General features: G+C 34.6%; 1 protein-coding gene across 1 annotated transcript in view; it reads right to left on the reverse strand.

The window, feature by feature from the left end:
* Nucleotides 1–624: 624 nt before the first annotated feature.
* Nucleotides 625–13,906, reverse strand: part of LOC149063642 (cytosolic Fe-S cluster assembly factor NUBP2 homolog) — a 29,409-nt gene continuing 16,127 nt past the window's right edge. Inside the window, exons 6-8 of the mRNA XM_089255831.1 lie at nucleotides 12,476–12,586; nucleotides 7,055–7,124; nucleotides 625–779 (exon numbers count right to left, since the gene is read on the reverse strand). Of these exons, the coding sequence (XP_089111957.1) occupies nucleotides 652–779; nucleotides 7,055–7,124; nucleotides 12,476–12,586 (309 nt within the window). The 3' untranslated portion in view covers nucleotides 625–651. The remainder of the gene's footprint in view (nucleotides 780–7,054; nucleotides 7,125–12,475; nucleotides 12,587–13,906) is intronic.

Consider the following 13,906-nt stretch of genomic DNA (forward strand, 5'->3'; position numbering starts at 1 on the left):
GCAAGATATTAGTTTTGGCGCAGTGCGGCGCAATTGGCGCAGAGTTGCCACCCCTGATCAGAAGAGACAGGGTAACAACTTTCTAATTGGGTTTTGGGGCGCACGAGGACTGTATGAAAAGATAATTTTTTGAATTTAATAACTACATGTTATTGGGATACTTTTTCTAATTGGAAGTATACCTCTACGATCAATGGTTTGCTAGTAAAATTCCATATGCCGTTTGCTGTGCACCCTGTACAGTCGTTCAAGCAGAAGATGAGATCTACCTATGTCACATTGGGCACAATTTTTTATTTTATGTGAAGCAATTTGTATCAAGAATAGCTCATCAGTGACTGCGCTTTCACATTTGGCTTCTTTCTTTAGAAAAAACAATAGAATCGCTCGCTGTGGCATGGCTTTAGCTTAGTCTCGAACGACTATAATCTTTCTTTAACCCTTCAAAAGGTTTTTAAAGTTTTCCTGATCCACATTATAACTACCACATTAGTAAATAAAATCATGTTAAGAACCCGAGATATTTTGGAGTGATTGAAATAAAGCAGATAAAGTTTAAGATCAAGATATCTCGGGATTGCTGCTGTAAGGGTTAATGATATAATAAATTCAGTCATTGATCAGTTTGATAGAAAAGCAAAAATTCATATTTTATTTGATACTTTCTATAATTGTCTTAGCTATAGTGTCAAACTTCTGAAGAGTGTCTGATTCGACAATTTCTTTGGCGCATCTTTTCTGGATACTTGTTGAAAAAACCGGATCCAATGGTACAGATCCTGTCAAATAATAAATGGATTAGTATCATTAAAGTTTTCATGGTAGTTAAATTCTGTTTACAGTGAAACCTCTCTCAAGGGCCAACCTTTACCGATAGGGTCTGGTCTGCAGATTTTCTGTACATCTATATTAGCCCTTTCACAAGGTGGATTTTGTGCGTAACTATGAGAAAGCCTCTGAAAATTTCCACTAATAACCATTGAAGTTGTTGGGGGATCACCTCAGAGAATTAACGGCTTTTATTAATAATAAATAATCAAAAGTAGCTATGGGCCCCCACATCACGGAACAGGGCCTTTAGGCTGGTATCTTTGGCAGGCCCCCAAGCCGGACTTTTCACATACCATTCTATAGTGAATTTATAGCATGAAAAAACAAAAACTGATGGTTGTTTCAAACAAAAAAATTGTCCAAGGAAGAACCCATAGACTTAAGATATAAATAGACCGCGCACGCTATTCATAAAACTTGTCGAACGTGAAGAAAAGATGAGCAGTATTGTCGGGGAAAGAACAGGTTCTGCGCTATTACATTTGGCGCTTTTTCGCAGAAGCTAGGATGTTGCTGTAACGAAATTTGACTCAATTCGATCAAGTTGATGAAAACTTTCCTTCATTTTTTCAATGAATTTCACTCATTTTTATGTGAAATATTTAGGGAGTATCAGATTTGAAAAAATAAATTCCATAAAATAAACAAATATTGGAAAACGGAACAACGTATATGTTGTAAAGCCTAATTCATTTATATTTTTAAATATTCTCTTCATTCACTTTGTCGCTTTTAATTTCGAAAATTTATTTATACTAGAGGTTATTAAAACAAAAATATATCTTTCCAGAACATTACAATTACTCTATATACTCATAATTAATATATAATTAATTATAATGCATCATATTATGTTATGTAATGTAACACATTCACACTCATACCATATTCAGTCATGAAATAATATTCAAACAATAAGAAAAAGTTTCATTTCTAACATTCCTGAAAAACCTTTTATAACCTCATCACACAAAACTGTAAACACTTACATAATATTTCAGGATTAAAATAGATTTTACTCAAGAAAATCACAGAATCTCATCATCAATTTCTCTAAATTATAAGAATTAAAATTCCATGTAGAGTATATATGTAATAATTTAAAGTGTGTATATATATATATAATATTTTAAGATATAATATTTCATATAATATAATATTTACACATGTCACACATATATATATATATATATATACACATATGACATATGTAATCTCTTCGCTCCAAAAGTATGCATATGTTAATCTTAATTTAAGGTATTAAATCGTTTTTAGAATGATTCTTTTTCAAGATAACATCTGAGGTACACAATATATGACTTCAGGTCTTAGTACAGATATTGACTCAAAAAATCAATTGAATAATTAATTTTATTGTTTGAAGCGGCAATTTCACATACAACAAACATAAATTAAGGAATAAAAAAATTTCTTTTCTGTAATAGTTTTATCTCAGGTGTGAAGAGGGGTAAAAATACTATTATTTTTAGAGGTTGTTATGCATTTTTATGCAAAACTGCAATTGTCTAGAGGGGGGGGGGAAGTTTTCCTCACATTCTATTTAAATAGAATATTTTTCATAAATTTCTCCTTCTGAAAAGCATATTTTCTTCCAAGTTGAGCAAAAGTCGAATGAACTCACTAGCTCGCCAAATCTCGCCAAATCTTGCGGAGACGTATATTTCAGTTAAAACTTCATAAAACTCACAATTTCAATCATTTATTGCCAAAAATTCCATTAAAACATTTAATAATGATTCATGACATTTGAATTTTACCAAAACTTGGAACTTTAATTGAATTAAATCCAAAATGGAGTCGTTAAAAACTGAGATTACGTCAGAAATCCATTGCATCGTCAATTTAATATTCCAATTTTTAATTTATAAGAAGATGAATAAGCAAAAAAGTATTCCCTTGTGAAAGGATACTGGTCCCCCTTTCCTAAACCGCTCAGAACATCCGAAAGCTGCGCAAGTGTTGGCCATTCTAATCAAAAATAAGACAGCGCGTGTAGATCGTCATACGAGTAGCCATAAGGAAAGCATTGCCAGCGAGATTCCCTGACCAGCCTTTCGACTGGAGTCACGTGACTCCGGATCTTTGCTTCACATTGTAACCCCTCGCGCGCACTCTATAGTATTATTACTCTGTGGAAGAACCCTATCAGCCCCATTCTTTTGGTGGGGGGGGGGGGGCATTAAAGTAGCTACTCTTCGAGAGGTTTTACTACTGCTTTTTTTACCGTGCAAAATTTACATTTATTTTGCATAATAACAGTGATACCTAGGCTAACAAACACCTCAGCTTTTGAATTTTTTGACTAACAAAGATTTTTTTTTATGTTTTTCTGAATTGGCTAATGAATACATATTCAGCTAATGAACATGTTAATATGTTTTCATGCACTAACATAAAATAATAGTGTCGTGAGCAAAATTTTCTTGTCAATCAAAATACTCTTTTGCAAAAAAACGAAGCACCATAAAGAAAATGACTGTTTTTACTGAAATAAAATATGTGTGAAGCTTGTACACAGATAACGAATGATTAAAAATTCAATGCCATAGGACCCATCAATGGCTAGCAATTGCACATTGAATGTTCAAATCAGTAATTAGTGAAACCCCCCGGGCAGCGATGCATGCTTGTATACATTGATGTAAGGAGTGATAAAGATTCCTAATCTCATCTTGCGATACATTCTGCCAGGCATTCATAAATTGTATTAAGAAGACACCAACGCATAAGGCAAATACACGACCAGTGTATTTGTCTTATTCGTTGGTGTCTTCTTAATATTCTTGGGCAAAGTTGATCAACTCTTCTATATTCATAAATTGTTGCTCCAGATCTGCGAAGTTTTACAACTTTAACAGTGGCCTTTAAAGTTGTAACGTGTGTTCTGGGCGTATTGTGCGCTCCTAAGATACTACTAATTTAGACAGGTTTCATTGCAAGCTGTTCACTATTATTTCTGGAATGTAAAATTTCACAAAGAAAATTTACTAAGTCCAAAAAATTCTTGTTATAACAAAACTTATTCAAGCACAGATGAAATTTTTAACACAGTTAAATGAGGAGCCAAATATGGTTTAAAAAATATTCACATTAGCTATGGCCTGTATCAGTGTTCAGTCTTTTTACAATCATGGACCAGTGAAAGTACAGTAGACTATTGATAAACTAGCCACATTCTAGTTTGGTCTGTCTAAAAATTCCACATTTTTTCTTTGAGTGTAGAGAAGGAAAACATGTCACTGTGCAGAAGTTCATACTACAGTGAAAACTTGCTATAAAGATACTCGATATAACAATATATCGCTCTACAACAATATTTTTTAGATTTCAAAAATGGCTACAATATTTTCTAATATTTTGTTCAAAATATTCTTAATTTACTTTTAAATTCTTTACCATTTTTTTTTCTTTCAAGGGCGTCTAATAGCACATTGGTATATTTTGCACTATCTCCCCCTTCAAAAGTGAAGTTAGTACACTTAGCACTTTTGTGTACACTGTGTAGTACACAAAAGTGCTGGCTGGTAATTAATCAACTATATTTTCAAACAATATATTTTTTTTGCAAATAAATGCTTAAAATGCATTTTAGGGATGTTCTAACAATGCCAATTAAGAAGAGACACTAACAACATAAATTTGGTGGTGCCTAATGATAGTGCTTTCTCTTGATTTAACGATTTACCTCCCTAAAACATTTTTTTTTCTTGTTCTGCTGAGTATTGCTATATCCAGGTTTCACTGTATTTAAATGGGCTTCCTTAACTTCCAGTAATATAAGGTGATTTCAGTAATCTAAGCATACCCTGGTCTGATGTGTCAGATTAGCAAAAGTCTACTGTAGTTGAAAAGTTTGTGGACCAGTGAAAATGTGAGAAAGAATTTGTGGACTGACAAAAAATAGGAGAAATAATTGAATAATTTGCATATATATAAATGAGAAAAATAATTTGACGACAAAACCCACAAAAAAATAAGTAAATAGGAGAAATAGTCTGAAGACTGGCAATAAATAAATAACTTGCAGATCAGCAAAAAATAAATAAATATGAGAAATGATTGGACGACTAACAAAAAAAAAAATCAATAATACAAATAATTTGCCGACGGGCAATGAAATAAATGTGGGGAAATCCATCAAAAGCATTTGTAATGACACCTAGGCTTCAATGTCAATAATTGGTGGCCCGGGTTGATTCCCACTGAGAATAATGTGAATGAACCTTGCTTATAACGTTGATGAAAACATATATAATGACTCGGATATACCGCCACATTTTCCATCATTTGTGTTTCCGTTTTTAAGGCATTTTTTAGTAAGAAATCCTTGGAATTGGAGCTGATCACGTTGAAGAAATGTTCTCCTGTTGATCTATCCATTGATACCTATTGCTGAAGAAATTATTTATTACATTATGTTTGACACTCTGACCCATACAATTACATGAGCCAAGTACAGGACAATTTCCAGTATTTTTCCATAAATTTTTGTCATTCCCAACTTATTTTAAATATATAAACTTTGTTTTTCCTACCAAGCTTAGTTAATTAAATTTATAATCTTAATTAGAATGAGACAAAGGTAATTTACATAATTTATATAAATCATATTGTAAGATATTAATGGCATACCATAGTTATATATTATTTTTCTCGCAAAATATATTTTCACTCACTGCAGACTTGCTATAGCACTGTATTTCTCACCAATAGCTACAGTATTTGACAATTTGCAAGGTTTTTGAACTGGCATTCTGCATTGTTATCAATGAAATATGGTCACCGGAAATCATGATGAAATAACTTCATACACATTATGTGATTACATATGATCATATTTTAGCCATTAAAAGTCTTGAAAATGCCAACATTGGTTGTAACAATACCTCAGTTATAATGATAAAATTTTGCGGAATCTTCAATGTCACATTATAACCAAGTTTGACTAATTTACCAACAAGCAAAAAAAAAAACCAACTAAAAAACCATTTTTAGACTTGCAATAAATAAATGAGGTAAACAATTTGTGTGGGGCACGGTAGCCCGGTCGATAAGATGCTCGCCTAAAGTACCAAAGGATGTTTAGAGGTGTCGCGAGTTCGATACCCAGTTCGTCCTTGTCTGAAAACTTTCCTGACACAGGGGTACAACAAAAAACGGCGACTTGACCACAGCAAAAATTGCTACCGCAGGGAGTCCCCCATCGAGGGGTTAGCACACCAACCCCTCGACGAGTATAAAAAACAAGCCTGCCGTTCGGAATCGGCAATAAATTGTAGGTCCCGGTCTAATTAGCCCTCGTGTGCAGAAAATGACCGTGGTGCAACAAAAATGATCAAATATAATTTGTGTGCCAGCAAAACAAGAATAAATATAATTGTTAGACCCCTGACAGCTAAGACAAATGAAAACCAATACGAAGACGGTATAATATTTAAACAAATATGAAATTATGTAATGGCTATATAGATTGTGGTTGAAATGATTCACAAATTGGCAGGAAATTACGGAAGTACCGGTCTGCAGACCTACAGTTAAAGAACATTGGTCTGTGTCTCTTCAAACTTGTAGTAAGCGAGTTTGGATAAAAATACATTCCAACCTTTTTGTACAGGACCAAAGAGGTTATTTTTCATTTACCAAATTTTGTGTTATTCAATGAACTTAGATCTACTGAGAGGCAGGACCAATGAATGAATGAACGCCAGAACTTTGCCACTGGACTTATCCCGTTGCCGAGATCTCTTTCAGCCCAGCTTCGTGGCAGAGTCTGGAGCACTTTATTTTGTGTCAAAAATACAAACTTTTTTACAACTATTTTCCCCAGACAATTGGGTACTGTCGCGATTAACAAATTTTGTGGTGATTACAGACGAGATGGGATTAGGAGTTGCAGAAGTTTGGGGGTTTAGTTAAGATGAATGTACACATATTAGGATGGAGGTATGTTTTAAAAGCAATTGAGCGCACCCCCCCCCCCATGCCATCTTATCTGTTATCTTACACTTGCCATATTATATACACAGGATACAAAAAGAAATGAGAATCTTATTGTGAGAGGCAGGACCAAACATTTTTCTTACATAAAGCAGTGTTTCGCATTACATGGGTTTGCAAAAAAAATCTGACCATAATTGTTAAATTATTTCACGTGAATTTTTATAGTTGTACAATAGATGCCACTGTAAATAACAAAGCTCACCTAAAAGATTGACATTCATTTCTGCGGCCAGGAGCTCGCCACCACCTCTTGAAAACATTGCTGTACATTCCTATAGTTCAACATAAAAAAAAAAATAGGGGAAAATAGAAAATATTCACGCTAATTGCATGTAAATTTCAAGCTAATAGAAATACAAAGTCTGTTTGAAAAATAACAGACCTTAAACCTGATCCAAAATTTTTTTGCAATTGATTTGTGTTCATTGTGTGATAAAATGGTCTTTAGAAAAGAAAAACAAAATTGGAAAAAAGTTATTAATTAATTAATTAGTTACCCTTATGCATACCTCAAGTCTTGACTTTAAAAAAGAATCATTAAAAAACTATTTAGAACCGTCAAAAAATAGATACACATATCACATACCAGCAAGAATAAAGTCATAACTCAAAAATTCACAAATTTGAGTTAATTCCATATTCAAAACAGCTAATTTTTTATTTCTCTACAAGACAGTAATATTAACATCCTGTACGCTACAAAGCTGTCCACTAAGCAGCAAAAGTTTCTTTCTACTAAACAGCATTTTGCATTGAAAAAGTGAAGTTTATTTTCGTTATTCTGCAATATGTGTGCCTCTGTAGCGAAGAGGTTAAAAACGAAATTTATTTGAAACACTCTCTCTCTGATTAGGTTATCATATGCTGATGAATCTCTCATCTTCAATAGTGCAATAGAATCCCTTTATACTTGTGATTCTCAACCTTTTTTTGTCCATGGCACCCCTTTCAACCATTTCTCATTCCTGTGACCCCCCCCCCCCCTTGCGAACATGAATAATTTTCTACTCCCCCCCCCTTCCTTCCCCCTCCCGTTTTCCCAGTAGAAGATAGTTATTCAAACACTGACTGAAGTATAAATATGTTTGAATTTAATTTGATTAATTTTCAATTTATGAAAATAAAGCAAAATAAACATAATAGAATACAGTAAAAAATAGAATAAATTAATTTTCAATCAATGTAAACTCTGTGCTTGAAAACGGCACAATGTCATCAAGTTACTGTACTGGATGAAATTAGTATTATATTGAAATTAGTTTTTTTTTTGTGCAAATGTGTGTAATTATGGTTTCATTGAGAAATGTCAGCTGTCGCTTCTCCAAAATACGCACCCTTATAATGATAAAAAACGCAAAAAGTGGTAGCAAGCAGTTTTATTAATTTTATTCTCTTCATGCGGATAAAAGTAGTAATGAGGGAGTAGCCACACAAATGAATCACAATTCAAAAGTTCAACCTTCCACATTGTTTTCAAGAATAATACATGTATCAAGGATATAGGTTCATGTTGTAGCCCTACTATGAATTTTAAAAGAACTAAAATACGCATGAAAATTTTTTAAATACTTGGTTGAACCATTCAGTTTCCAGAGAAATCATGTACGCAGTGACAAAACTGTTCATGTGAACATAATGATGATTCATTATCAGGATTTCAAGGCCATCGGAAAATATAAATAATCAGATTTTCAAATAAGAAAATTATCAGTTTGTTGACTTCGATTCCGATATGGTGAAAATCTGATATTTCGTTGGATGACAAGCTACCTTCAAGTAGTTTTTTTGGTTCATAATGTGGCCACTCTCTCGCAGGCGAACGAAGCAACGTGCGAGTTGGCTTAAACACAACACAATATATATTTCACATAACAGTCCGTACTATATTTAATATACAGGGCGTATAGGTAACGGGGCATATGGCATTTTACTGGAGAACCATTGGTCCTAGAGGCATACTTCCAGTTGGAAAAAGTACCCGAATAATGTGTAGTACTCATATATCTGATTCATGTTGCCAGGGGTTACATAGTTATTAAAATAAAAATGTTAACTTTTTATGCAGACACCTGTGCCCCAAAACCCGATTGGAAAGTTGTTTCCCGGTCTCCAACAAAAAAAATTCAACGTTTCTAATTGCAATATTCACTGAGATATTCAAAGAAAGTTGGAGAAAACAATTAAATGCAGGAAACCATTTTACCCGCATTTAATGCTGTTTTTTCCCCAAATTTCTTCAATTTTTCGAATTCGCTTATCTCGGTGAATATTGCACTTAGAAACGTGAAATTATTTCAGTTGGCATCGGGAAAGACAGAGCAACAACTTTTTAATTGGATTCTTTGGCACACGGGGACGGTATAAAAAGGTTTTTTTTTATTTTATTACTACACAACCCCTTACAACATGAATGACATATCTGAGTTGGACACCTGATTTGGATACTTTTTCTAGTTGGGTATGTCTCTAAGACTAACGGCTCGCCAGTAAAGTGCCATATGCCCTGTTACCCATGCAGCCTCCATATACACGTAAAAAAACAGTTTGAGACGAAATACAGTCGACTCTCATTTTAACGAATACCGTTATAACGGGAAAAAAATTGTTTTAACGAAAACATTTCTAATCCTCCAGATAAGTTTACATAGGAACAATATAAAAATCAGGAATTCTTTTGTAGCGAAATTTCGTTATTACAAAGGGATTTATCCGGTCTCTTGGAGTTCATTATAGTCCCGTCCACATGTACAATAAAACGTCCCGGGAAGTTCCCGGTAACGGGGATTTTCGCTACAAACCGTTCACATGACGTTAAGTTTATGCCGGTAATCCCCCTCTTTTTTTCGGAAGTCGTCACTGGTTACGTAGGTTGAATGGAAGTGATTGATTCAAGATGGTTGACAAAGGAGCTTATAGCAGTTTTCGCGACGCAAAGGATTATGGGAGAGAAGGTTGGTGTCGACCTCCAATCCACCCCAAGAAAGATGGGCTTTTTTGATGAGCTTCTCTCCCACCTTTTTCTTCCCTACGAGGGGAAAAAAGTTGTCATGCCGGTAATTACCACCAAAGCGACCCCCAATCTTGCACATGTGAACGGGGCTTATAATGGGGTTTGACTGTATTCCCCCCCCCAAAAAAAAATGGAAATTTTTGCACTAAAGTAATTAAACTTCGGCAGTTTGATATAAAAACAGTCCTTTTTATAATGATTTTATGGCCTTTTTACTTTTATAAATTTAGGAAGGAAACAAAAGGAAGAAAGGGTGGGGAGAAAAAAAAGAAAAATGGCTAAGAGGGGCTCGGTTGTGCATAAATGCCTTGAAATTCCACTTATGCGCAAGGAGATTCGCTCCTCACTCTCAGTTTATGACAAAGTTTTACATTTATGAGACATTTGACTTCGGTCACGATTAATCTCTATATATAGCTTTCAATATTAAAATATTTCATTTATACGGAGAGCACAATTTCAATTATTTGCCTTTTTCATTTTGACTCATCTCCTTTTTCATTTCAAACTCCAAATCTTTGGCATTTAGACATCATTTCCAATTATCAAATCCACACAGTTTTTGCAGATTGTGAAAACGCGTCACTGAATTAGTTTTGCATGCGTATTATCAACACTAAAAACCATAAATTTTAGGTTGACACATACAAAGAGATGCATTGAGCCGGTTGTGGACATTTCAAAGTGAAGACTTATGTGAGAATTTATTGCACTTTTTTGAGAAATCAACAGATGCAGTGAGTCTCAAATAAACAGATTTAAATTGCTTTAAATGTGGTCATACGCCCTTTAAGAATTTTTTTTTTTCTAATGTCCACAACATTGTTCTTGCAGGATAGGAAAATTGCATTGAAATTATTTGGGATGTTGCAGGCCAAGTAGTAGGCCAGTTAATAGGAAGCATTACAGTATCGATTAAAAACTTTAAGGATGTGGTGTCAATCTTAGAGGAAGTCCCAATACATTATCTGCTTGGATTGCTTATAGAAACCAATCAGCAAACCAAATGACATTAAGACCATCTTAAATATGTTTAAAATTACTTTTTTCCTGTTAAATTGAAAGGAATGACATATGAACACCTTGCGATTGAAATAATCATTCTTTATTCGATTTTTATAAATATATTCCCCACCAGACCACTCAGTGCCGGCTGAAGATAGTTTTGTGCTAAACTAGATGGCTATCCGTTTGTAACTACATGAAAACTATGGGTTTTTTTTTTACAAGCTTTCATTTTTCACCCATCTACTACTTGGATTACATTTACTACCATCACTCAAAAGAATGTCAATGAAAGGTCAACAAATCTTTGTCTGCTTTCTTTATGGCAGCCCTCTTTGAATGAAAAGTCTTCGAACACACACAATTTTCTGTCCTTACAATTACTCCATTTTGCTTAAACCTCTTCCACAGTTCATTTCAGGGCCTACCGTCACCCCCCAAGTTGTAAAATCACCGAGATTACATGAACAACTTTTTTAATTTCCTTATAGTTAATGTTACTAGAATAGGGGAAAAATTGCGAAAAAGATATTCTATGCATTTTGTTTGAAATTAAATTTTTTTTAGTCAATGACTGACTATGATTGACTGACAATGATTGACTTTTTAGTCAATTTCACCAACTTCTTCGTGGCCCCCGTATCAGTAGCCGTGGCTCCCCTTTTGCGAGATTTTCATCCGTGGCCCCCTGGAATATCCTAGGGCCCCCCAAGGCCATATGGCTCCCAGTTGAGAACCACTGCTTTATACCACAGGTGTTGAGGGACAAAGGGCTAACCTGGAATTAAACTGCAGTATGGAAGCTGCCATCATTGTGTGGCGTGGACTCAATGATAGATCAAAGTGCTGTATAACAGGATTCAGCTGTTTTGTTCAGTAGCTCAGCAAATGAGAAGAGGCTGCAGTTTCATTTATTTTTCCTTCAAGAGGGTAAGTAAGACACCTTGATAACTAGACTAGGCAGACTCATTCTCCTCCATCTTTGAGCAGCAAAACTTGTTTTTTGTTTTTAGTGAAGTCTTATTGGTAGAAAAACGGTGTATAAGCAACAATTGTCTGTACCAATGATACTGATATCACACTTAGCACAAAGATGGAGGATAAGTCAGCATGGGTTTTCAGGAGCTTCAAAGGGTAAGTATTTCCTATCTGTCTGTGAGGGTTCAGTTGCCAGCACTTAACAATTTACCACAGTGTAGCCATGTGGACATCGCATCAAAAAGGTTGAAGTGCCATTCTAACAGGCGGTGCACCATCACGGTCAGCTGAAGTTATCAACTCCCCAGATGTATGTTTACAATGTTGTGCATATGTGGTTCAGTGGTACCAGTCAAGGCATATGCAGGTTCAACTTTTGCAGGGGACACAAGGAATCCCTTCCTTTTGTGTCACTAACCTTAAAAAATATTTTAAATCAACAGAAATTTAAACTATCAAAAGAAAAACTCCTTTAGATGCTAATTTTTTTTATCGTTTTGGGGTGGGGGGGAAGCACAGGCCCACTATGCCCTTTCCTCCCTGCATATGGCTCTGATGTACCAGTGAAAATGGTGACTAACAATGAAATACTTTCCCCAGAGAAATTTATGAAGAAATAATAGCACCAACCTTGCAATTGGGACAAGCAAATCCACTCATATTTTCAATGATTCCTATGATTGGCAGGTGTGTTTTCATGCAGAATGTTATCTCTCGCCTCACATCATTAATGGCTACAAGCTGCAATGGATTTAAAACAGTGTGCAAAAAATTCATATTATTAAATGAAGGAAACATAAATATCAATTTTTATAGAAATAGATTATGAAAGGAAATATGACAGAAAATAAAAATATAAGTGATAGTTATGCAACAAGTACCAAATGAACAAGAACTTTAGTCTGGAGTGATAATCATTGGTATAGATACCATTTTGTAAATTTTTGATACAGTAGGACCCCTTCCTATCTGAACTTTTGATTTCACCTAACTCAGATAATCTGGTCCTGTTTAAATTTCAAGATTAATTAACCTTACATTAGGCGAAATGTGCTTGACAGGACACACTTTCAAAAAAACATAATAAATACCTGATTGATTTCATTTGTACAACTGCCAAGTGATGGCCATGATTATTAGAGATGTCAATAGAAGAAAAAATAACCAGTTTTTTTGAAAAACCATGTATTTTAAATTAAACCAGTCAAAGAAGTTTTAATGCCGTGAGGTGAGAAAATGACTGCATGCTGTGCCTGTTAGATTCTGCACCCGACAAAAGAAAGTTAGCGAGAACCTCAAGAAAATTGTTGCTGTAACCTGTCATAAATGAAATACATACGCATTTTGGGTCTCACAGGCCTGGAACTCACGTGAACTGGAAAGTTAAAATACTTAAATTACAAAATGTTACATAATTGGACGCAATAACCCTAACAGATCACTTTGATTACCACCCATGACCAGTAAGGGGCCATTCAAGTATTACATAAGCAGATTTTTAGCCATTTTTGACCCCCCCCCCTCTTGTCAGCAGCTTAGAATATTTCATATCTTCAAAAAGGGTAGTTGATGATGTAAGCAACCTTTAAACCCCCCCCCCTTGTCGTCAAAAGTCAGCGAATCCGAAGCCCCCACTGACACTACGTAATACTTGAATGAACCCTAAGATTTTGAATTAAGAGACTATTACACACTGAAATCTGACTACCAGAGTACCATGACTACCATAGCATGTGTATCACAGTCCTAAGAGACAGCTACTCAATAGCACTACTGTCGATGCCATCTAGGAAAGGAGAGAGAAAGGAAAATGTGAAGGGGCTGTCTGTGTCTATTAGAAAGTTATTAGATCAGTTGTGCCCCACTGAGATTAAAATGACTATAGAAGTAACAACGTTTGCAAAAAATAAATGTTTGAATACAGTTGGATCAGTTTATAACAAAGTCTGTGAAGACAGTTCAACTGTTTTAATACATGAACTTTTTATATCTGTACTGGCTTCAAAAATTATACATCTAAGCAGAATGAAACACAATACATATTTTTCTACAATCTGAGAT

This window comes from Pholcus phalangioides, unplaced genomic scaffold (genome assembly GCF_987345545.1).
Source record: "Pholcus phalangioides strain wild (caught in Gottingen) unplaced genomic scaffold, Ppha-v1.0 ptg000172l_1, whole genome shotgun sequence".
NCBI classification, from domain to species: domain Eukaryota; kingdom Metazoa; phylum Arthropoda; class Arachnida; order Araneae; family Pholcidae; genus Pholcus; species Pholcus phalangioides.